Raw genomic sequence first — 23,396 nt, 5'->3', positions numbered from 1 at the left:
GTGTGAGATTCCCCACTTTCCTTGGTCAGGTTACATCTATTTATCCTCTGAAAGCTGATCTGCTAACACTCCACAGGTGTGATCAGATCCTTCAGCTCTTTCTCATGATCTGTGGAATTACAAGCCAGAATCCAGCCAAAGCTTTTTTTTTAAAAAAAAACTCAGTACCCAGATGCAGTGAGAAAATGAACTGTGTCCTTTAAGGAAAAAAGTATATAACATGAGCACGAGGCTAAGTCCACAAAGCACTGGCCTCCCAGCAGAGAGCTAGATGTAGGGCGTGGTGCATTAGCCCTACCTTTGACCCTCACACACTTTCAAGTGTAACTCACTGTTGGGAGTGCGGGATTTGTGAACTTACCCACCATTTCATGTAGCTAATTTCCAATACCTGCAAATAGGCTCCCCTGAGTACCTCAGGCATACAGTCTGGGCAGAACTTCAGATTTGGTCTTTTGCTTGTGCTCTCACCAGTTAGCGTCCCTCAGTTCAGGAGGAAAAATTAGCCGGGGATTGTGCTCCTGATAACTACACAGTGATCCATAGTGTGTACATTGTATTTGCACCACTGAAACAGGCCATTCAGCCCAACTGGTCTATGCCAGTGATTATGCTTCACAGGAGCCTCCACCCATCTTACTTTATCTAATCTTATCAGGATATGCTTCTGTTCTTTTTACAACAATGGTTTCATGGTCATCGTTAGACTTTTAATTCCAGATTTTTACTGAATTCAAATTCCACCATCTGCCATGGCAGGATTCAAACCCAGGTCCTCAGAGCATTACCCTGGGTTCCTGAATTACTAGCCCAGCGATGATACCACTATGTCATTGCCTCCCCAATGGGAATAGGTTTTCCCTATCTACTCGGTCCAGTCCCTTTATGATCTTGAATACCTCTATCAAATCTCCTCTTAGCCTTCTCCTCTCCAAGGAGAACAGTCCTAACTTCTCCAATCTATCTTCATTATTGAAGTTTCTCATCCCTAGAACCATTCTTGTAAATCTCTTCTGCACTGTCTCCAATGCATTCACATCCTTCCTATAAAGTGTGGTGCCCAGAACTGTACACAATAATCCAGCTGAGATGTAACTAGTGTCCTATACAAGTTCAGCATACCCTCCTTTCTCTTGTACTCTATGTCACTATTAGTAAAGCCTAGGATACTGTATGCTTTATTGATTGTACCTGTCCTGCCACATTTAATGACTTATGCACATATACACCCAGGTCCCTCTGCTCCTGCACCCCCTTTAGAGTTGTACCCCTTATTTTATATTGTCTCTCCATGTTCTTCCTACCAAAATAAATCACCTCACATTTCTCCACATTGAACTTCATCTGCCACCTATCTGCCCATTCCACCAACTTGTCTATGTCCTTTTGAAGTTCTATACTGTCCCCCTCACAGTTTACAATACTTCCAAGTTTCGTATCATCCACAAACTTTGAAATTATCCCCTACACACCAAGATCTAGATCATTAACATATATCAGGAAGAGCAAGGCTCCCAATACCTACCCCTGGGGAACCCCACTACAAACCTTCCCCCAGCCCGAGAAATATCCGTTAACCATTGCCTTCTGTATCCTGTCTCTCAGCCAATTCTGTATCAACATTGCTACTGTCCCTTTTATTCCATGAGCTATAACTTTTCACACAAGTTTGTTGTGTGGCATTGTATTGAATGCCTTTTGGAACTTAGTGTACACCATATCAACCGCATTACCCTCATCAACCCTCTTTGCTACCTCTTCGAAAAATTCCAGCAAGTTAGTTAAACACAATTTTCCCCCTTAAGAAATCCATGCTGGCTCTTCCTGATCAACCCATATTTCTCCATGTAACTACTAATTTTTCCCTGAATTATTGTTTCTAGAAGCTTCCCTACCATCGAAGTTGAATTGACCAGCTTTTAGTTGTTGGGCTTATCTTTACACCCTTTATTGAACAGTGGTGTAAGGTTTGCAATTCTCCAGTCCTCTGGCACCACCCCTGAGCATAAGGAAGACTGGAAAATTATGGCCAGTACCTCTGCAATCTCCAATCTCACATCCCTCAGTATCCTTAGATGCGTCTCATTCGGTCCTGGTGTCTTATCAAATTTAAGTACAGCCAGCCCATCCAATGCCTCCTCCTTATCGATTTTAAACCATTTAAGTTTCTGAATTTCCTCCTCTTTCACCATGACCTGGGCAGAACCTTCTGCCTTGGTAAAGACAGATGCAAAGTATTCATTGAATACCTCAACCATGCTGCTTGCCTTCATGCATAAATCCCCTTTTTGGTTCCTAATTGGCTCTACTCCTCCTTTTACCAACCTTTTACTATTTATATGCTTATAGAAGACTTTGGGATTCCCTTTCATGTTAGCTGCCAGTCTCTTTTAATACTCTCTCTTAGCTTCTCTTATTTGCTTTTCGCTTCCCTTCTGAACCTTCTATATTCAGCCTGGTTTCTGGCTGTATTATCTGTCATAAGCACACTTTTTCACCTTCATCTTAATCTCTATCTCTTTTGTCATCGAGGAAGCTCTGGATTTGTTTGCCTTACCTTTCACTTTCGACAGTGCCTGGAACATCTCTTCTCCAAAGGTAGCCCCATTGTTCAGCTACTGTTTCACCTGCCAACCTTTGATTCCAATTTATCTGGCCCAGATCCATTCTTACCCTATTGAAGTTGGCTTCCCCTGTTAATTATTCTTCCTCTGGCTATGCCCTGGTTCTGGTCATACTCACAAGTTGAAACATCTACTTTACATCTACTTTATCTAGCATTTCATAATTTTAAAGACCTCTATTGGGTCACCCTTCATTCTTCCCTTTCCTAGAGGAAAAAAGCCCCAGCCTGTTCATCTTTCCTGATAGTTATAACTTACCAGTTCTGGTAAACTGTTTTGTGCCTTCTCCGGTACCTCTATATCCTTTTATAATATGGAGACCCGAACCATTCACACTAATCCAAGTGTGGTCTATCCAAAGGTCCATAAAAGTTTAACTTCTCTAATTTTCAAATCTATGCCTCTCAAAGGGAACCCGAGTGCTTTTGCTAAAGGGGTATGAAGTGTCCATTATTGCCTCTTTATTTCTGAGCAGATTATTTGAAAGAGAAATAATGATGTAGTTGCATTATGAGCAAGTCAATTGATCGAAAATGCACCCCAAGTTTTAGTCACTACCTCTCCGTGAACAAACAATGCAAAGAGAAGGAAAAACACTTCATCATCATCCTCGGGCATTGTTAAGAAAATTCTATGTCTTTACCTTCAGCAAGCATGTAATGAAATAGTAGAATCCATTCGATCAGGTTAACAGGCCCCCACATGTTTAACAACACAATGATCAATAACTCCAACAGCGACAATCTCACAATGACATGTGGGACAGCAGTTAACCACATTGCTGCACTGTGAGTAGAGCATTGCACTGTTCATCTGTATGAAATGCCAGTCAGCAGAAATGCCAAAAGCAAATATTCTATTAACCCCTTAATTGCATTTTATCAATGGCTACACATTCAATCAGTGCTGTTAATAGCAGTGATTCTGGATCACAGAAAGGGAATTTTTAGGGACTGTGTAGGGACCCTGATGAACAGTTTAGTTCCCCAATGTGCTGTGCAAACTCGCAAAACATTAACAGGGAACAAACATGACACAAGATCTTGTCTTGGAGGAATCCAAGATAAACTGATGGGAAATCTAAATGTTTTTTGGTAACGCCATTTGATCCTTGTAGCTGCATGATCACTACAAGCAGATTCAAACTGTATTTGGGGCCTGGTACAGTTTAGATCTTAATCCTAGGTTATAAGGAGTGCTAGACCATGGCAAGTAGCTTTTCTCCCAAGAGCAATTCTGTGCCACATTGGCCTGAATTTTACCACGGGCAGCAAGGCCCCAACATTGGGCAAAAAAAGTCGGTCCCAAGCCCACACTTTCTGGCAGGAGGGCCACCTCTCCAATTTTACCACAGCGGGGTCTCCTAATTGGACATCTCTGGATCAGTCACCTAAGGATGTGGTCTCCTGATGCTGCCGGTCCAATCAGAGGCTAGCAGTTCTGGAGCCTCAGCAGTGCCACTCAGAGAGGTGGGTGCTGCTGAGGCAGGGAGGAAGTCTCGTGAGCTGGGACAGAGGAATTTTTAACAAAATGTAAATTCACGTGGCTGTGGCTCAGCCGGAAAGGCTCCAGGGGCTGCCTTCCCTACTTGCGGCCCCCCTCTTTGGGTCTTCAAGTCTCCGGCTCCAATAGTCCCCATACTGTCACAGGAAGGCTGCCTCCATTTAGCTGGCAGTCTCCCTGCATAGCAGGGGCAACCCTGCCATCAGCAAAATGCCACTGGCCCTGTCGCAAATCGGCTGCATGCCTCCTCGGAGCGGGCAGCCACTATGCATCAGTTGTCGGCACTAAGAAAATGCCCCGGTAATGGGACTGCTTCTCTTATAATGCTTTCCCTTTTACTTTAACATCTCCCCCTCCCACAGCCCACCATGCAGGGTCTTGTAAAATTCGGCATTATGATTCAGAGATTAACATAACGCACACTGAGTTAATGCCAGATATCAGAAAATGTTACAGCCCCCACCCCAGTGCCACACTGAATACATTGAAAAGCACTGAACAAACTTCAATTCTTCTGTTAGTACGTGGCATTTTGCACTTGTAGTTTGCACCTGAGTGCGTTCGTGTGTGAAGATGTATGCATGTGTGTACACACGTATATGAAAGCTGCATGTATGCACGAGTGTCTACATGTGAGTGTATGCATGTTCTTGAGTAGAGAATGGGTGATGATAATGGATATAGAGAAAGGGAAGGAAATCAGGATTCAAAAGGCAGAATGGCATGAACTAACAAAATAGTGGAGCAGGCTGACTATTCTGGTGTGAGCCATTTGACCTTCTGCTCAAAAGGCGCAGTCTGCTTTTTATATAACTGAGATTTGAGTGAAACTCCTACCCACCTACACTGAACTATCAGAGGATCACCGACACTCCATCCCCACCCATGAACAAAACTGTAGCCCACCAAGTATCAAGACCTTCAGGAGAGACAACAGTGGATGAATTATAGAAAGAAACTTATTTATTTCACTGGTGCTGTGATTATTGTGGCAGAGGCTGCCTGCCCCAGCTGCTTTTCTCTACATGCTCAGCTGTTGGCATTGTTAGCTTCAATCTGCACTTGCATCAAACAGAAGCTGTGTGGAATCTTGAATAAAACATTCCTACGATTCAACACACCCATGGTCTGTAGTGAAAGTTAACAAACTGCACTTCCAAACCAAACAGGCACTGGAGCTATGGAATTCCTATGTATAGAGGCCAATGAGTAATATTCTGTCAAATGATGGCAGTGAGTCATAGCCTTGAGCTTCAGGTATCTTTTTGGATTAACAACAAATGTTAACACTGAGCACCATTCACATGATATGTGGCTCAGTGGGTAGCACTCTTGTCTCTGAATCAAGAGATGGCAGGTTCAAGTCCCACTCCTGAGACTTAAACATGCTCCACTGCAGTATGGAGGGAGTGCTGCCCTGTCAGAGGTCCCCTCTCAGGTGGATATAAAAGCTCCTATGCCACTATTTCAAAGAAGAGCAGTGGAGTTCTCCCTAGCGTCCTAGCCAATATTTGTCCCCCAATGGAAAATATCAAAAAGAGTTGAGATTAAATTAAGGAAAGACCTGTGCACTTACCTGAGAGACTTTCTTTACCACGTCTGTGCCAAGGCTGAGACTCCGCACGAAGGAGCGAGCGGCAATGAACACCCGAGTTAGCCTTATCTTGAAGAACCGAGGTACCTCACCAAAGGGCCTCAGTTGCTCTGCGTGCTTAACCATACACTCCAGGTACTCATCGCTGATCTGGTAGTGTGGGTTCTGATGCTTGAATTGGCACTCCATCAGCCTCGACCAGAACTCATTCAGCACCTCCTCCAGGTTGATGTTGGTGCCTTTGTAGTAATGGCGGAGCTCGCTGAACAGGTCCTTAAAGATTTTGTTATTCTCAAAGCAAAGGAGTCCAGACATGTGTGTAAGCTTCCTGTGAAGGTTCTTTTCCGATTGGTCCAGCAGACCTTGGAAATAGCCTGTGGATGAGAAAAACCAGGTGGTCATCCAGGATACCCGAGACACATGAAAGCCCAAGCGCACCAATTCCCCAGTACCATCACCCTCAGCCCTATCTGGGCAGAATCTTTAATACCTCCTTCACTTAGAAAAGGTACAAGGAAAATTCTGGGTGATGCCTCTCCCCTCTTACAATCTGTCATGATGACACTCCTCCATACCTTCCTCCTGTACTGTCCAAGCTCATGCACTGTCCTACAACATTTCTCCTCTTCCGGTGTTGACACCATGAAACATCTTTAACCATTCTTTCCCAGGATGTCAGCCCTCCTTCCCTTCCACAGCCTGCCCTTCCTTGACCTAAAGGCATTGCATTAAACCATTCGATCTTCATCTCTTGAAGTACAAGGATAAACAATTACCCTGTCAACTCAGTGGCTCATCGCGTGATATCACAGTGAGATCTGGAATTCCCAAGCTTGATTCCTTACCTATGTTAAGCCAGTGCCATAGGCACCACAAGTGGTCTCAGTGCTTTACATCCCTTAACCCCAATGACCCACCCAGCTGGTGTGCAGGTGTCGGTGAGAATAGCATGCAGTTCTGCGATGCCCTCCATTGAGGAACAGTCTGCTGAAATTCAGGGGCTAATTTTAACCCTAGAACCCTGACAAAAGACAGGTAGTTAAAATCTCCCAAGCTACTTGACTGCCTGAGGGCTGACAGGTTTGGATTTTCAGCTGTCTTCACGAGCTTCCCTCCCAAAACTGGGAGGCTCCTTTCTAACAAACAGTGGTGGCATTGGGACCCAGGTGCAATTTTAACTCAGCAGCCCGAGGGGTGAGTTTACAGCCAGGCCCAACCCAGCAGTGAAGAGGATCAAGCAAAGCTCAGCCTCGCCTGGTACAATCTCGCCCATATCCATCAACCCCTCGACTGTGGGGGAGATCCCAGCCCTTCATCCAATCCTGCCACTTACAGGATTCAATTGCGGCCTGGGAGGTCAAACAGCCCAGGCTCTAACTCACTCAGTGCTACTCGCCCACCCTAAAGCAGACCCATAGGCCGGGATTTTCCGGCCTTGCCCGCCGCCGGAATCTCCTGGTCCCGCCGAAAGTCAATGGGCTGTTGGCTGGCTCGCCACATCCCCCACGGCAGGGCTGGAAAATACCGGCCATAGTTAAAAATCCAGGCCTTTTTGTCTGGGGCCAGACACAGAGAGTTACCGCTCAAGTGAAGTGTTGGCTGTGATTAAGTTCACAGTTCATAAAAGCCCATGCGAAGGAGAGAATTATTCAGCAGGTTTTACAATAACGAATTCAGTCAACAATTGCCATGATCACATCGGAAGAAAAAAACGGAGTCCCTGCTATTCCCTATATTTTGGTAGGTTCCTACCATGATCTGACCCGTCAATCTAAAAATAAAAGGCTTAAAAGAAGCTTTGCCCCAAACTGTTGCGTTCAGCAGCCATGTGTCCATTCCTGAAACACATGTCAACCAAGATTGTATCCTCCCGAGTCCGGATCCCTGTTCTCCAGATGCTGGACGGACCAGACATAAGGGATCATTACAAATACCCCAAGAGATAAAGTCCATATTGTGGCCAAACACCTGCTGGTTCAAACGGGAGATACACAGAGCAGCATTGTGCCAGGATTGCACTGAAGCCAGCTCAGGCTCGGTGACAACATCTTTACAGTGTTAGCAAACCAGGTGCAACTAGACACAACAGCAACAAGGCACTTAGTCAGGTAGTTCATTTAATGTGAAATAAATGCCACAAGGCACTTTACTGAGCACTTGAGAGTACTTCCCTCTTCTTTAAGATGCAATTTAAAACCTAACTTTTTTTGCACAAGCCTTCAGCTTCTTTATGTTTGATAATTGCTCCTGCAGAGCATCTCAGGACATTTAAGGTGCTATATAAATGCAAGCTGCTGTTTTTGTAAATGGGAGAGAGTCATAGAATCACACACCATAGAAGGAAAGTCATTCAGCCCATCGGGTCTCTGGTGGAACTAGCCAATTAATCCCACTTCCCTGCTTTCCCCGAAGACCTGCATTTTTTTTCCCTGATAAGAGTATACCCGATTCTCTTTTGAAAGGTGACCAGAGAGATGTCAAATAGGTCGTTTCAAAGGCTGAGAGAGATGAAGTAAGGTGGAGGGATTTAGGGAGCGTTGCGGAGAGTAGGGCTGAAAACACCCCCTTCCATGTCGGAACAGGGGCGGAGGTTGCTGCAAAGCTGATAGAGTGAGAGGAACAAATGTCTCCAGACAAAGCATAATGGTGGAGGAGGTCACAGCGGTATGAAGGTGAGGCCAGGGATGGAGCTGTATATGAGGAAAAGGATTTTGGAATTAATATTTTGGGGTACAGAATGCCGGTACTCTTCAGTGAGAATATCAGTGCCCTTGGATGATAAACCTGGGTGAATGACTAAAACCCACACTCCAACTATCTAGAGCAGGAAGAGAAAATGAGGCCAAACTGGAAATAGTGATGAGAAGGACCAAGTTTGGATTTGGAAAGTCCTTGCGTTGTAGCAGGAAGGGAAGGCTGAGGGAGGTGATGAATTCCACAGTTTCAAAGTCCTTGAAAAGAAACAGGTAGAGAAAGCGCCATCAATGGCCAGTTCATTGCAATCTAGATTGCCAGGGAATGAGACACTGAACATCACAACTCTAGACCATCAAAGATTTCGGAAATTCTGCACCTTGTAAGACATGTTTGAAATCTAATCGGCGGATACACCTTCTTCCATTGATCATTGGGTTCAGCTGTACATTTGCGTAATAATCACCAAGTGATCACGTTTATGTTTGAAAGGTTATAATGTGCCAATTATTCTCTTAGACCTCGAAAGGAACTGGCAACCCTATTGGCTCAGATAGACAACGGACCACCCAGCATAATGTTGAAGGATTTTGACCAGCTAAATCCCCATTGAGAATACCTTGGTCTGGTGTGAGTTGGCTAATTCCAGCCAATGGAAGGGATTACTGTAGTTGGTCTGGGGAAACAGGGTCAGGAGGGAAAGAAATTATCAGCCACGATTTTTACCGTGTGTGTGCATGCCTGTTAAGTGGGGGCAGTGAAAGGCTTTGCTTTAAAGCCCACAGAGAACCACAGAATGGTCTCATACAGGAAACAGGCCATTCAGCCCATTAAACCTGCCCCAGTAATGCTTCTCAATGAGCCACAGGGCTAACTCTGCTCTTCTATTCACTCCCTGTGCCTTTTAATTGTCAATTGACTGACCCCTTTCCTTTTCAGGAAGACTTGCTAGACTCTGTTTCAGTGATAGGGAGCTCGCCGAGTCAACACTTTGGGTTGAGAGCCACAACTGAAGAATGCCCTCTCAGCCGAAGTACTCCACAGACAGAGCGTGAAAGCGATCAAGGCTGGTCCTGTGTCATGAAAGGTTAGAGCAAAGAGCTTTCTCAGAATGTGCAACCATTCAATCAGTTGCTGAAGTAATCAGTTGGAACTTTCACTGTGTTCTTTCACATGGGGATAGTGCTTCACCCTGGCCTTAACAGAATCAAGCTGGAAGAAATGATAATTTAATTTCTTGCACATCGTACCATTTTACTGAGTTCTCTTTAAAAGTTTGCAGCATTTTAACACGCATTCAATCAAGGAACACAAGACTGCAGTTGTAAAAGATAATGGCATCTCATTAAAAGCTGCTGCACTGGGTTTAAATTCAATTTGTAAGGATGTTGAGCTCTTATCTTCAGGACACTCAGAATGCTCCTATATTTTCTGAAGGGTCAATGCTTTGGTGTGTATCCTTGCCCTTCCTGTGGATGGGGGAGACCTCCTCTGGTTGTTATTTACAGTGAGGCTGTCACAATATACTCACAGTTACAGAAATCTGCTGTCCGATTCCTAACTCACACCAAATCCCATTAACCAGTTATCCTCCTGTGCTTGCTGGCCTACTTTAGCTCCAGTCCCAGGAAATCCTCCACGTTAAAATTCCCATCCCATGGTCCATTTCATTATGAACAATCTTCACTTGGTGACAGTATTGCAACCCTGCTCTCTGACTTGGCATTTACAGAACTGAAGATGCATTTACACTCGCCGTGACTTTGGTGGACATTATTCAACAACAGCTTATATTTATATAGTGCCTTTAATGTAATAAAACATTCAAGACACTTCATAGGGCTATTGTAAAACAAAGTATGATACTGAGCCACGTAAAGAAATATTAGGTCACTTGGCTTTAAGCTTGGTCAAAGAGCTAGGTTTTAGGAAGTGTCTTAAAGGAGGAAAGTGAGGTAAAGAGGTGGAGAGGGTGTAGGGAGGGAATTCCAGAGATTGGGGCCTTGGCAATTGAAGATACGGCCACTAATGGTGGAGCAATTAAAACTGGGGATGCACAAGAGGCCAGAATTAGAGGGGTGCATGCATCTCAGTTGTGGGGCTGGAGGAGGTTACAGATAAAGGGAGGGGTGAGATCACAGAGAGATTTGAAATCAAGGATGAGAATTTTAAAGCTAAGATGTTGCTTGACCAGGGCCCAATGTAAGTCAGTAAGCACAGGGGTGATAAGGGAACGGTACTTACTGCAAATTGAGGCACAGGCAACAGGAGTTTGGATGACCTCAAGTTTACAGAGGGTAGAATGTGGGAGGCCAGCCAGGAATGCATTGGAATAGGTGAATCTCGGGGTAACATAGGCATGAATGGGGATTAGGGCCATTTTCTGAAGGTGTGAAGGATTGCTGACAACTTGGCTAGGCCTGGTGGGCTTTCGCTTCTAGAGTCGGGGTCAGAAGGTCGAAGGTTCAAGCCCCACTCTAGCTGGAGCTATTTTACATACTCAGTGGCTGTAAACCATTTGGTGCGCAAAATATTAATCTGCTGTGAAGATGAGGCTTTGTCAAATTGCTGCTAAGTAAACATCAAGTGAAGCTGATCCGAACGACTGACTTTAGAAGTGTTTTATAAGGTTCCTGACAGTGTTTGGAAACATGAAGAGACCACTCCAGCCAATAACCTTGACAGAGGTTTGGCTGAAGTCCCATTTATGTGCATAAATATGCCTTCCAAAGAAAATACTGTGGAGGAGCAAGAAGGAATCCAGCCCATGACTCTTGTTGCTGTGGTGCGCGTGGAGGGGTGCAGGGTTCATGGCCTTAAGCAGGGATCAGGGACTAGTCGCAAAGCAGGGGTTGGACATAGGAACAGAGGGTTGTGGAGTGCAGTGAATGTCGAGTGGTCAGCAGCCAAGACAGGTGGTGGCAGGGTAAGGGAGCAAACACCATCAGGCCACAGGCCCAGTTTTAGCGATTCCAGATGGGTAACATTGCAGTCAGAGTGTCACTGTCCCAACCACCTTACAGAAGGAACTAGGCAGTCTCAAAGATAGAGTATGCAACAGCAACGCACACAGGAAACTATTACAAAAAGTGTGACATTTACTGTAAGTGCGGCCTATATACAACAGAGGCACTGAACTGTTCACATTTTGAGTCAATCGGCAGAAGTACCGACTAATGAAAATGGAACAGAGATGTAGTTAATTTCAACTGCATTGGATGAGCACAATCTGGATTAAAGATTTTTGCTGGGTGAATGGGACCTTTACTGTGACTCATCAGTGCTGGAGAGGACTCAAGAAAAATACTTGGGAGCTTCAAGTCGGGCTCCTGCAAGATCACCGATGGGTCAGACTGCCAGTGTGATAGATTTCAACTGAAGATGATTCAAAAAGGCTCCAACATCAACATCTCTTCGGCTCTGTTGAATCTTTGTTCCCAAGGACAATCCCACAATGGAACAAGCTGCCTAAGGAAACAGTCACATCTCCATCACTTGAAATCTTCAAAACACATCTCTAGATCATTTCCATTTCAAAGTTTTCATTATCGGGACTGCCACCTCAGCAGGTCCTGTCTGATTTAGCTAGCACTACCCATATAAATGCTGGCGGAAAACAGATATTAATCTATGATGCTGAGACAACTAATTCTGGCTTACATTTGCATCTTTGTGGGCACTGAGAGGGAACACTGGCTTTTCCACGGCTATTGGTACAAGGTCAACGCACACACTTGCAGTATGAGGAATAGCTCAGCTTCTTTACAGCCAATTCATTTAGAACTAACAGAGTCAGTCTATTATAATGAGGCAGTCAGTGTGCTGCACTGGTCCAGTACTGAGCGAGTTAATATTATCCAAGTGAGCAGATATCAGATACAACCAGCGGGCAGGGCCGCCAAATGTGCACAATACCGACAGGAATGGGCACAAGCAGCTGCCCTGCAGAAAGGAGAAGAAAGAGGTCCAATTACACAGCAAACTCCAGCAGGCTGGAGCGAGAGAAGAATAGGGAGGGAGAGGGATATGTGAGGGATGGGAGTTGGGGGGGTGGGGGGGCGTGGTGCGGGTTGAATAAGTGTGAGATGAGGAGAGGGGAATGAGAGTGAGAGAGAGAGAGAGAGAGGGTGTGAGAGGATTATGCGAGGAGGCGGAAGATGAGAGGGGCCAGCTGATGTAGGAGAAATTTGAGTCCTAAATTCCCACAGGGCCTGTTGCATACCTGCAGATTAATCTGGCCAGGTGAGGATAGGCAATGGGAAGTGAGTTTGGATCTGCTGATGCTAGATTCACACTCCAAAGAACAGGTGGGATCTGGCAAAAATTCCCAGTGTTCCTGCTTTCTATCCTACTATCACACTCATTCCCTTCCTCCTTTCTACCCTTTGCTCACTCTTGCTCTCTCCTATCTCTCGTTCACTCTCCATTTCCTCCCTTTTACTATCTGTTACACTGGGTTCCCGCCCCCCTCTCTATCCCTTGCTCACTCTTGTTCCCCGCCATCCTGTGTTAGTTTATCAGAATGGCCACTGGTATAACGCTGGTGTTCAGTGCAGTGCAGCAGCACAAATGGGGCCCAGACTGGAACAGAGATAAGTGTCTGGTAAAGACCGTCTGAGTTCAAACATGATCGACTCTTTGAAGCTAGTCCCGCTGGCTTCACCCTCAAACAGCTAGTCAAATGTGACATTTTTATCTCTCTCACATTCCAAGGTGTGGGACATGCACCGACATGCATCGTGCCAACTGACTGACCCCAGCGGGTCAGTTAAAATTGGGCACAGGTGGCGTAATTCCCTCTCTGCCATTACTACATTAGCAAAGCTGGATTAGGGAGTCAAATTGCTTGTAAATAGTTCCAACATAAAATAGCTTCCTTTGAAACTGTAATGATGAATGTGTGGGTAATGTTCTTCTTCATTGTGTGTGGAATTAAATGGTTTTATCCAGATCATTTAACAGACTGAGGAAACATTAGAACAGAAAGTTTTGAGCAGCCCAGTTGGACTTGGCTGGTTTGTGAATTCTCTGGCTAGAGGGAAAAGCAAATAATCCTTAACACCAAATTCCCTTTGGAACATTCCGATTGAATCTGCTTCCACCCACCAGTTCGGGCAGTGCATTCCAGATCATAACTCACTGTATTCAAAACATTCTGCTCATCTTCCAATCCTATGTTGCTGAAACTCAAACAATGGACTCCTTTTTTTGGGGGCGGGGGGGTGGGGTCGGGTGGGGATGAGGGAGACGATCTTGGTGCCTTGCCTGAAGGAGCAGCTCAGGATCGATTACAGGATTTGCTGTGGTTTTAACCACAGCCAAACGAGCTGTGGAGGAGTCAGACTCATAGCGCCAAGAGCACCCTGTCAGCTGTTCCACACACTCCGCCAAGCAGCTGTGCTCAGTGCCCCTCTCCACCCCACCCCACGACATCGCGATGGCTGACACTCAAGGAACAGATGGGACACAGGCCCCGGCCGAGCCTCCCACAAGCTGGTCAGAGGACTTGAGCAGTCAGTGACTCACAGAAGGAAACTTAAAGCAGGATCCTGGGATCTGCTGGGGATTAGACCACACAGCAACTCTGAGGCCTTTCAGAGCTTCCTGACAGGTGACATTCTCGACTCAGAAATGAGCACAATTATGGAAGTGTTTCCCATCATCCATGCGATTGACAGGGACAGTTGTATTCTCAGTTATTCCACTTCTTCGAGGGGGTTTAGCTTGAGACGAGTAGAGGGTGGAAATATTTGGTTTCCTTTTCTGGTTATTTTGTTGGCCTGTTCCCCTCACGCTCAAGAACAGAGACCTAGATTTTCATGGAGTCAGGGAGACTCCGTGGTGTATCCAAAATAACGCTGGGAACCAACATCCAGATCCGAAATCCTGCCCCCATTTCCAACCAGTCCTATTTTAATTGGTACGGAAAAGGGGACAGGATGTGACTCAAATATGCGGGAAATCTGAACTCAGCAGGGCCATTTGAACTTGGTGCTCAGTCCGAACAGACCCCAATTTCGCTAGAGTGAGAGCCTTACCTCACAGTGTGTGTGTTACAAATTTTTAGAGTGGACATAAACACTTGTAAGTGGTGGATATGGCTGTGGAACTGTCAAGCTGCTTATGTCTATGAGTTGAAAAAATCTGCACTTTCAGTTTCAACAGCAGTTTGTTGACATAACCTAAGTGATATCATTATAGCATTATTACTGTTTGACTGCCTCCACAACCTATCATCATCACAGTGGGAGAGGGGGGTATTGACAGCTCCAAAAGGTTATTAAAGGATTAGCTGCCTTTGGTGTGGGGTTATGAATGCAAATGTTTGTTTTTCTAGGTAATTAAATACTTGAGGGGACAGAAATGTGTTGAATAGGCTTTCATCAATGAGAGTCTTTTTTATGTAGTGAAGTCTGTAATAAATATTTAGAAGTTTATCTTATGTCATTTCGGCATGGCTCCTGAGGGCTTCCCATCATGGACACCAGGTGAGTTGGCATGAAAGCTGTAAGGGCAAATAGTGTTGGGAGTGGGTGGGGGAGGTGAGGGGTGAGGCTACAAAGCCTAACATTTAACAAAGCAACTGGGACAAAGCTCCAGAGAAATGAGGCAAGCCTTTTAACAAGCCAAACGTGGCACTCAGCAACCCCTGTGGCCACCTCCAATCAGCTTCCAGGGGTGGTGGGCCCAACTCTATCCCACACTCGCACCCCTAGAAAGAAGATCCTGCCATTCAGGGCACATTTCCCCCTCCGCCATCCCTGAGGTGGATGTGGCTCTGTACAGCCACCTTGAGAAGGAAAATCCAGGCCTTAGGCTAATAGGCAGGATGTGGTGTGTGACAGTGAGAGACAAATGGACACATGCAGAATGAGAGTGAGTTTGGCAAAGACAGATAAGAGTGACAGGGAGAAGGTGACAGAGAGAGAGAGGGAGAGAGGGAGAGAAAGTAGGGGATAGACAGACACAGGCAGATTGATAAACAGTGTGACACAGTCAAACACAGGCAGAAAGTTAGATACATGGTATGAGAGACAGAGACAGAAAGAAAGCATGGCAGAGAGTGAGGTAGAGATAGGGAAGTAGTGAGAGGAAAACAGACAGTGAGAGACAGAACAGGGCTGGTGGATTTAGGGGAGAAAGAGGCAGATATTAATACAAAAACACACCCACACAGGCATGTGCGTGCTCGCATACACAGGCACACACACACACACACAAACGGATATAAATAAACACACACACAAATACACACGCACAGACACATTGAGAAAGTTATTGAAAGCTCCTTTATCCTGATACAGAGTAGGTGCTGTGATATATTTTCCCTAGTTTAGGCTCAGGTTTTGATACAGCACTGACAATATTTCACCCTGATGTACATGTTTATTTTCTAGAGTGCAATATATAACATGCAACATAGGAACAGCAGGATCAATCCAAAAATAATGTGCCTAGTCACTTAAACAGCCTAGCCATACGCTACCAGCAGGAACACTTGCACACTTGTCATTTCAAATGGAGTTTTATTTATGAGACTGTCAACACTAGGTAGGAAACGCAATGGTTTGACTATTGGCTTGATGTTCCAGCTTCCCTGCCCCAACTCTCCACAGGTTTTAATCACCCAATGACCCATCCATCAGGCCATCCCCTCCATATTCAACCAGCTGTCCCAGACCCACAGCTCAGACCTCAAAAATTCTCATCGTTCACTCTCAAACCCTTCTCGGGTCTTATGTCCAATGTTCCCAAAATGTTGCTGCTCACAAGGTGTTTCTTCTAAGTACTGCATATGCATGGTGCACAATAAAAAAAGGGGGGTCACTGCTAATCTCCCCCACCCCCTCATTCCTCCTTCCCCACCCATTCTGCTCCTTCTCTCCTTCTTGTCATGGCTCCTTGTTGGATAGAACATCACGGTCTCTTAGCTGGAGAACCCAATGGGGGAACTCAGCCTTTCTGCCCACCCCAACACCGTGCCCCTCACCCCCGCTCCACCACTTACCCATACCAATTAAGCACTGTAATTAAGCAGATTGCAACAGAATGCCATGCTGTATGAAACTGTACTCACCACTCAGATTGATGAGGACTACACTCAGAATTATGAAATCTATTTTTATATTGTTCTTTCATTGGGGCTCTTTGTCCTGTTGTTGAATTCTGAAGTGCAGCAACCTGGGTGACCACTTTGTGGATGACATGCAGAGTGGTAGGACCTGAGGTCTATGTTTTAGTGACAAGGCAATGTCTTGTCTCAGAAAAGCAATTGTGCAGCATGGGAGTCAACTGAGGGTACTGGGCAATGGTTATGGTACTTGACTGGTAATTGAGAAAAGATGGCAGGTTGAGAATGTGAATTTAGTATTTTTATTAAAATCTGGTACTAGTAAAAGCGACGTGAAACTTTCCCACTGTCTGAAAAAACCCAACTGGTTCACTAATCTCCTTTAGGAAAGGAAACCTGCTGTTCTTACCCGGTTTGGGCTATATGTGACTCCAGTTTCACAACAATGTACTCAACTTTTAGGCTTACTTCTGATGTGTCCAAGCAAACCCTAACAAACTGATGCAGTGGTTTAAGAAGTCAGCACCCTACCATTTTCCCGAAGGCATCTAGGGATGGACGTTAAATACTGATCTTGCTAGTGATGCTCATGTTACAACAATAATTATTTTTTTAAATCTTCCAAAATTTGAATTATTAAACAAAAACCCTTGAAATTGCCTCTGTCTTAGGTTCTGGGCACAGAAGACATGGGTCGGCAAATGGGAGACATTAAACAATTTAATAAAGAGTATAGCTACCCTCACAAAGTCAAATGCCTGATACAATCTATTTTTTTCATTCAGATTAATTTTCATAGTGCTGCACCCTTATTGCAGGACAGTAATTAGCCCAGCACACTACCAATAAACTAGGCTGCTCAAGTCATCATGTCTCAAGCCAATATGTGGTATAAATGAGATTCAAGGTGAGAGGGTGATCCAACACTCCTCAGAGCACTACAACAACAGACACCCTGTTGGGGAGAAGGGCGTTACTAACACAGCAAGTTCGAGGGGCCAAATGGCCTCTTCCTGCTCCTATGTTCCTAACACAATGTTTTAACGGCAGCTTCTTAACTGAACAACTTGTCCGGAAAGTAGCAGCTGTACCTAGGAATTGAGCATGACAGTGAGCTCAGCACGACTTTCAGGACTATCTTTCTCCTCTTGAAATTGGTGATTAAGCCACGGTCACAAGCACTCAGCTCAACATCTACTAACATTTGGACCTCAGAGGAACAAAATGAAAGCGGACTGACTCATAACTAATGCAGCTGAGCTTCAGCGCGAAACCTCCCCTCAAAACTGCACCTAAAATATCAACTTGTCTTTTCTCTCCACGGACGCTGTCTAACTCACTGAATATTTCGAGAAATTCTTGTTTCTGTTTCCTCAAACTGAGTCTGTCCCTCAATTCATTCCTCAGGAAAGTATACTTTGCTCCAAACTTAAGGAACAAAACCTAAATTTTGTCAGATTGCCTAATTCGTCTCTGCCAAATGAGCTTCCCTTAATCATCAGCTGGTGCACATCAGATTTGTACCACTTAGAATTGCCAGTCTTATGGCTATGAACAACAACAATTTATATTTATATAGCACCTTTAACCTAATAAAACGTGCCGAGGCATTTTACAGGAGCTTTTCAAACAGAATATGACACTGATCACATAAGGAAATATTAAGTCTGATGACCAAAGGCTTGGTCAAAAGTTTTAAGGAGTGCTTTTGAGGAGGAAAGAGAAGAAGAGAGGGAGAAAGGTTTAAGGAGGGAATTCCAGAGCTTAGGACCTACGCACATCCACCATTGATAGAGCGATTAAAATATGGGGTGCTCAGGAGGTCAGAATTAGATGAACACAAAGCTTTCAGAGGATTGTGGGGTTGAAGGAGGTTACAGACAAATGGAGGAGGGGAGACCATGGTGGGATTTGAAAACAAGGATGAGAATTTCCAAATCAACACATTGCTAAACCAGGAGCCAATGTAAGTCAGTGAGCACAGGGCTTCAAGGGGAACGGGATTTGGTGCAAGTTGGGCAGGGGCAGCAAAGTTTTGGATAGCCTCAACTTTACAGAGGGTAGAATGTGGGTAACCAGTCAGGAGTGCATTGGAACAGTCAAGTCTAGAGGTAACATGAATGACCGTTTCAGCAGCAGATGAGCTGTGACAGAGGCACAGTTGGGCAATGTCACAGAGGTGGAAATAGGCATTGCTAATGATGGCGAGACTATGTGTTCAAAAGCTCATCTCAGGGTCAAATGTGACACTGAGGTTGAGGGACTGTGTTGGTAGGAAATGAAGTTTAGCGCATGGACCAAAAATAATGGCTTCAATCTTCCCAATATTTAATTGGAGGAAATTTCTGCTCATTCCAGTACTGGATGTCGGGATAAGCAGTCTGCTAATGTAGCAACAGTGCCATGTTCGAGAGGAATGATGGTGAGGTAGAGCTGGATGTTGTCCGCATACATGTGAAAACTAATGCCTTGTTTTTGGATGATGTCACTGAGGGGCAACATGTTGATGGGAAATAGGATGGGGCCCAGGATTGATCCTTGAGGGCCACTAGAGGTAATGGTGCAGGAGCAGAAAGGGTCGCCATTGCAAGTGATTCTCTGGCTGCAATCAGATAGATAAGAATGGAACTCGGTGAGTGCAGTCCCACCCAGCTAAATAAGTGAAGAGGCCTTGGAGGAGGATGGTGTGGTCAACAGTGTCAAAGGCTGCAGACAAGTCAAGAAGGGCGAGGAGGGAAAGTTTATCTTTGACACAGTCACATAGGATGTCACTTGTAACTCTAATAAGAGCCATTTTGGTATGGTAGCAGGAGTGGGAAACGGATTGGAGGGATTCAAACATGGAGTTCCAGAAAAGATGGGCACAGATTTGGGAGGTGGAAGGACTTTGGAAAGGAAAAGGAGGTTGGAGATGAGATGGTGGTTTGCAAGGACAGTGGAGTCAGGGGTTGATTTTTTTTGAGGAGAGGGGTGACGATGGCAGATTTAAAGGAGAGGGAGACAACATCTGAAGAGAGCCATTTGCAATATCAGCTAACATGGGGGCCAGGAGGGGAAGTTGGGTTGTCAGCAGTTTAGTGAGATAGGTTTGAGGGAGCAGGAGGTGGGTCAACATGAGCTTGGAATGGGCGTGAGGGGAGATAGGAAAGAAACTAGAGAAATAAATGAGTTCAGGGCTAGGGCAGGTGGGAGCTTTAGAGGAAGTTTGGCCTGGTGGGTTAGAAGAAGGGAGCAATGCAGCAGCAAAGGCAGCCAATTGCATGGTCTTGATTTTAGTGACAAAAACGTCCATGAGCTCCTAGCACTTATTGTTGGAGGTGCGGGTGAATGAGATAGGGAGAAGAGTTCAAGAAGATGGTTTGCAGTGAAGAAAAGAATCTAAAGGTTATCTTTGCATTCCAGGATACCATGGAATAAGCAGTTTTAGCAGGTGAAAGCAGAACTGGATAGTGTTTTACGTGTTTGGTGGGAGACAGTGGTATAGTGGTAATATCACTGGACTGGTAATCCTGAGGCACAGCCTAATGCCCAGGGGACATGTATTCAAACTCCACCAAAGCAGCTGGTGGAATTTAAATTCAATTAATAAATCTGGAATTGAAAACTAGTCTCAGTAATCTGCCATCCTCACCTGGCCTGGGCCTATATATGACTCCAGATCCACAGCAATGTGGTTGACTCTGAACTGCCCTTTGAAATGGCCTAGCAAGTCACTCAGTTCAAGGGCAATTAGGGGATGGGCAACAAATGCTGGCCGTGCCAGTGATGCCCACATCTCATGAAAAGAATGAAGGAAAAGTAAGTGGTCAAGCCAGATCTGGCAGTGGATGGCTAAACCAGTTATCCGCCATATCTGTTCAAGGCTCTGTCCCTTGCACTTGAGGGAGCAGAGTTAATTTATGAGGACAGAGAAGAGGTCCACGCCAAGGGGAATGACAAGAGAAAGTCTCACCATTAGGGGTCTCAATCAAACTGGAAATCCTCGTTTAATATATTTGTATAGCTTTTCTGAATGTTGGTGAATTCACAGAACTGGTTGGAAAGGATTGCTATGACTGACCATGTAAACTCATTTTGACATAGACCCAAGAGGACACAAAGCCCACTAAAACTTAGAGCATTACTTCCACCAAGATCCATTCAGCTCCATTCCACTAATTTCCCACCCTCCTGGGGCTCTGAGCTCAATTTTGCCAGTATGTTCAGCTGCATAGACACCAAGCCAAGATCAACAGTAACTCTAGCATTGCTTCAAGTAGAGGCCTGAAAGACAGTTGCAGGAAGTCTGTCCAGCTGGCATCCTTTCTTAACTGGAAGAGGTTTAGACTTGTCCTTTTTTCCTCTGCCCTTCCATCAAGCCAAATGCCCCAGGCTTGTTTGGAGCACAAACACCTGATAGAACCAGTTGGGCAAAATGGCCTGTTTCTGTACATTCTAAGCAATTCTCTACAGTTGCTTGTCCTAACTGCCCACTCAAGTGACAAAAAGAAAACGTTCCATGGTGCTGTTCAGTCAACAATATTCTTCATTAAACATTAATGAACTATCCTCTTTTTTTTTCCCCCAGCTGTTACACACGGCAAGGTATGAATGATCCAAGAGATGCTTCAATCTATGCACAACAGTACCGGAATGGCTCTGGAGCTCGGGCATGCGTGTGTAGTACCAAAGTTGAATGAAAGACAGTGCCTCACTCTTATTAAACCCTGTTTATTTTGCTGGGGTTGTCAAGGATACACTGAACAGAGTCAAGCCAGAAGCACAGAAATTTAAGTCTCGAGCCAAAGGTCCAGACTTTTCAGGGACCTGCCCCAACAACAACAAAGAGACTGAAAGTAGCGGTGCAAAACAGCAGCACAAATCATCTCATTGGGGAAGCAGAGAGGTGAGGAAACTGAAATTTGGGCCAACAATTTCCTTTTGTCAGAAATCTGAAGTTTAACCTCTAACGAAATGGCCACTAATGCTTCCAATAAATACACCCTGGCAAAGTCTCTGTCCCGCAGCTCAGTTCTGAAGAGATGGAAGCGCATTAGGTGGTCTCCAGACCAGAACAGCAAAAGGCAGGCAACTGAATGTTCCTAGCTTGAAACTGGCCAGCAATAACCTAATTTAACAAATAGTGTGAAATGGGATCACTTTAATCTCACCTCCCTCAATTACAGTATGACACCATGTAGAAAATACAGACCAATATAAACACTGCCACATAAAATGTGTAAAAAGGAAAAAATCCTGCATTAATTTACACCTTTTAGGATGCCTCAGCACTCTTTACAACCAGTTTGAGTAGTTTCAAATTGTAGTCGCCATTGTAATGTAGGGTACATAGCAGCTAATTTGCACACAGCAAGCTTCCACAAATAGCTATGTGGCAATGATCGGATAGGCTGTTTTATGATGTTGATTGGGGGACAAATATTAACTAGGACACTGGGGAAGACTCTCCTGATCTTCTCTGAATAAGGTCATAGGATCTTTCACATCCAGCAGGCCTCAGCTTAATGTCTTATCTGAAAGATAGCATCTCTGACAGAATTGCACTGAATTGTCAGTCGAGATTTTGTGCTATAGTTCCTGGAGCAGGCCTATGAACCGACAATCTTAATGATTAGGGGCGAGAGTGCTACTAATTGAGCCAAGGTTCTCAATTGCATTGCTGAAAAACAGAGTGGCCAATGGAACAGAATCTCAGTGAGGTTTAATACCAGCTCTAAGGTCATCTGAGACTTCTCCCCCCCACCCACACCCACACCCACCATCACCCCATTATGTTCGAATCGCTTATGATGTTGGGCGCTCTTCTTTACAAAGGTTAGGCACATTGTTGTTGTAACTAACACAGGATTTTATTGCTTTTGTTACTGTTCCACTCTGCAAAATAGCAGGTATTATACCACACGTTGAATATCAGCAGCAATTTTTCTACGACATTTCCTGAGGGTAACAGCAAGCTCAAAGGCTTCAATCTCCATTGCATTTTGTGCCACATCACCAGACAATCAAGTCAACCATTCGGGCTCAATCTGAAGAGACTAAAGAGCAGAGAAGCTTAAGAGGAGATTTGACAGAGATGTTCAAAGTGATAAGGGGTTTTGCTAGATTAAATAAGGACAAATTATTGCAATAAGGGTCAGTAACCAAAGGGCACAGATGTTACGATGATTGGCAACAAGAACGAGAGAAGAGGTGAGATGAATCGTTTTTAATGCAATAAGTTGTTGTGATCTGGGATGTGCTGCCTGAAAGGGCAGTGGAAGTAGATGCAACAGTAACTTTCAAAAAGGAATTGAACAACCAGCGGGAAAGACTATGGGCTAGAAATTAGTGTGCCCCAGTACCTGGGCATGCAGTTGTGATTCACATCTGGCCCGGCTGTTCGGGTCAAGGTGGGAAACATCAAAATATCGGAATGTCTGTAGCACTGGCTTCTCTCCCTGCTTAATGCCATCTGTGACCTCTACGAACTGGCATTAAGGACTTAAGCCAAACATTCAGATAATCCACCTCACCCCCACACACCTTCCAAAATGCCATCATGATGCCCACCTCTTGCTGCTTCCATATACCACCAGCTGTCCAGCTATGGCAGGCGCATTACCCAAGCACAGTGCCACACAATAATTGACACTCTGACCTTTCTCTTTTTGGAAAAAGTAGCAAACAACAACTGGAAGATGCAGACAATCGGAAGGTATAGCACCAAGCCTCCATCCCTTGAGCCCCCTGGAGGAGATGGTGCTCAAGATCATGGGCTCAGAGGTGATAACTCCTGGCGACTGATCAGAATGATGGTGAGAGTGTGCTTGTGTCCCCTTGGGAACTCCCTCCTCATCCTGAGATTTGTCATCAAATGGATGTATCAGAAGGTGTGATCATAGAACTTGGGCTTTCTGCCCCACCTAGCCTT

General features: G+C 45.0%; 1 protein-coding gene across 1 annotated transcript in view; it reads right to left on the bottom strand.

Moving 5' to 3' along the window:
* LOC144693625 (glypican-1-like) overlaps positions 1–23,396 on the bottom strand; it is a 180,900-nt gene that overhangs the window by 44,871 nt on the left and 112,633 nt on the right. The window contains exon 3 of the mRNA XM_078563456.1: positions 5,704–6,095. Within this exon, the coding sequence (XP_078419582.1) occupies positions 5,704–6,095 (392 nt within the window). The remainder of the gene's footprint in view (positions 1–5,703; positions 6,096–23,396) is intronic.

The sequence above is a fragment of the Cetorhinus maximus genome, chromosome 19 (assembly GCF_964194155.1).
Source record: "Cetorhinus maximus chromosome 19, sCetMax3.hap1.1, whole genome shotgun sequence".
Taxonomy (NCBI): Eukaryota; Metazoa; Chordata; class Chondrichthyes; order Lamniformes; family Cetorhinidae; genus Cetorhinus; species Cetorhinus maximus.
Note: the sequence above shows the minus strand (reverse complement) of the source record. Positions and strands in the feature narration are given on the sequence as shown.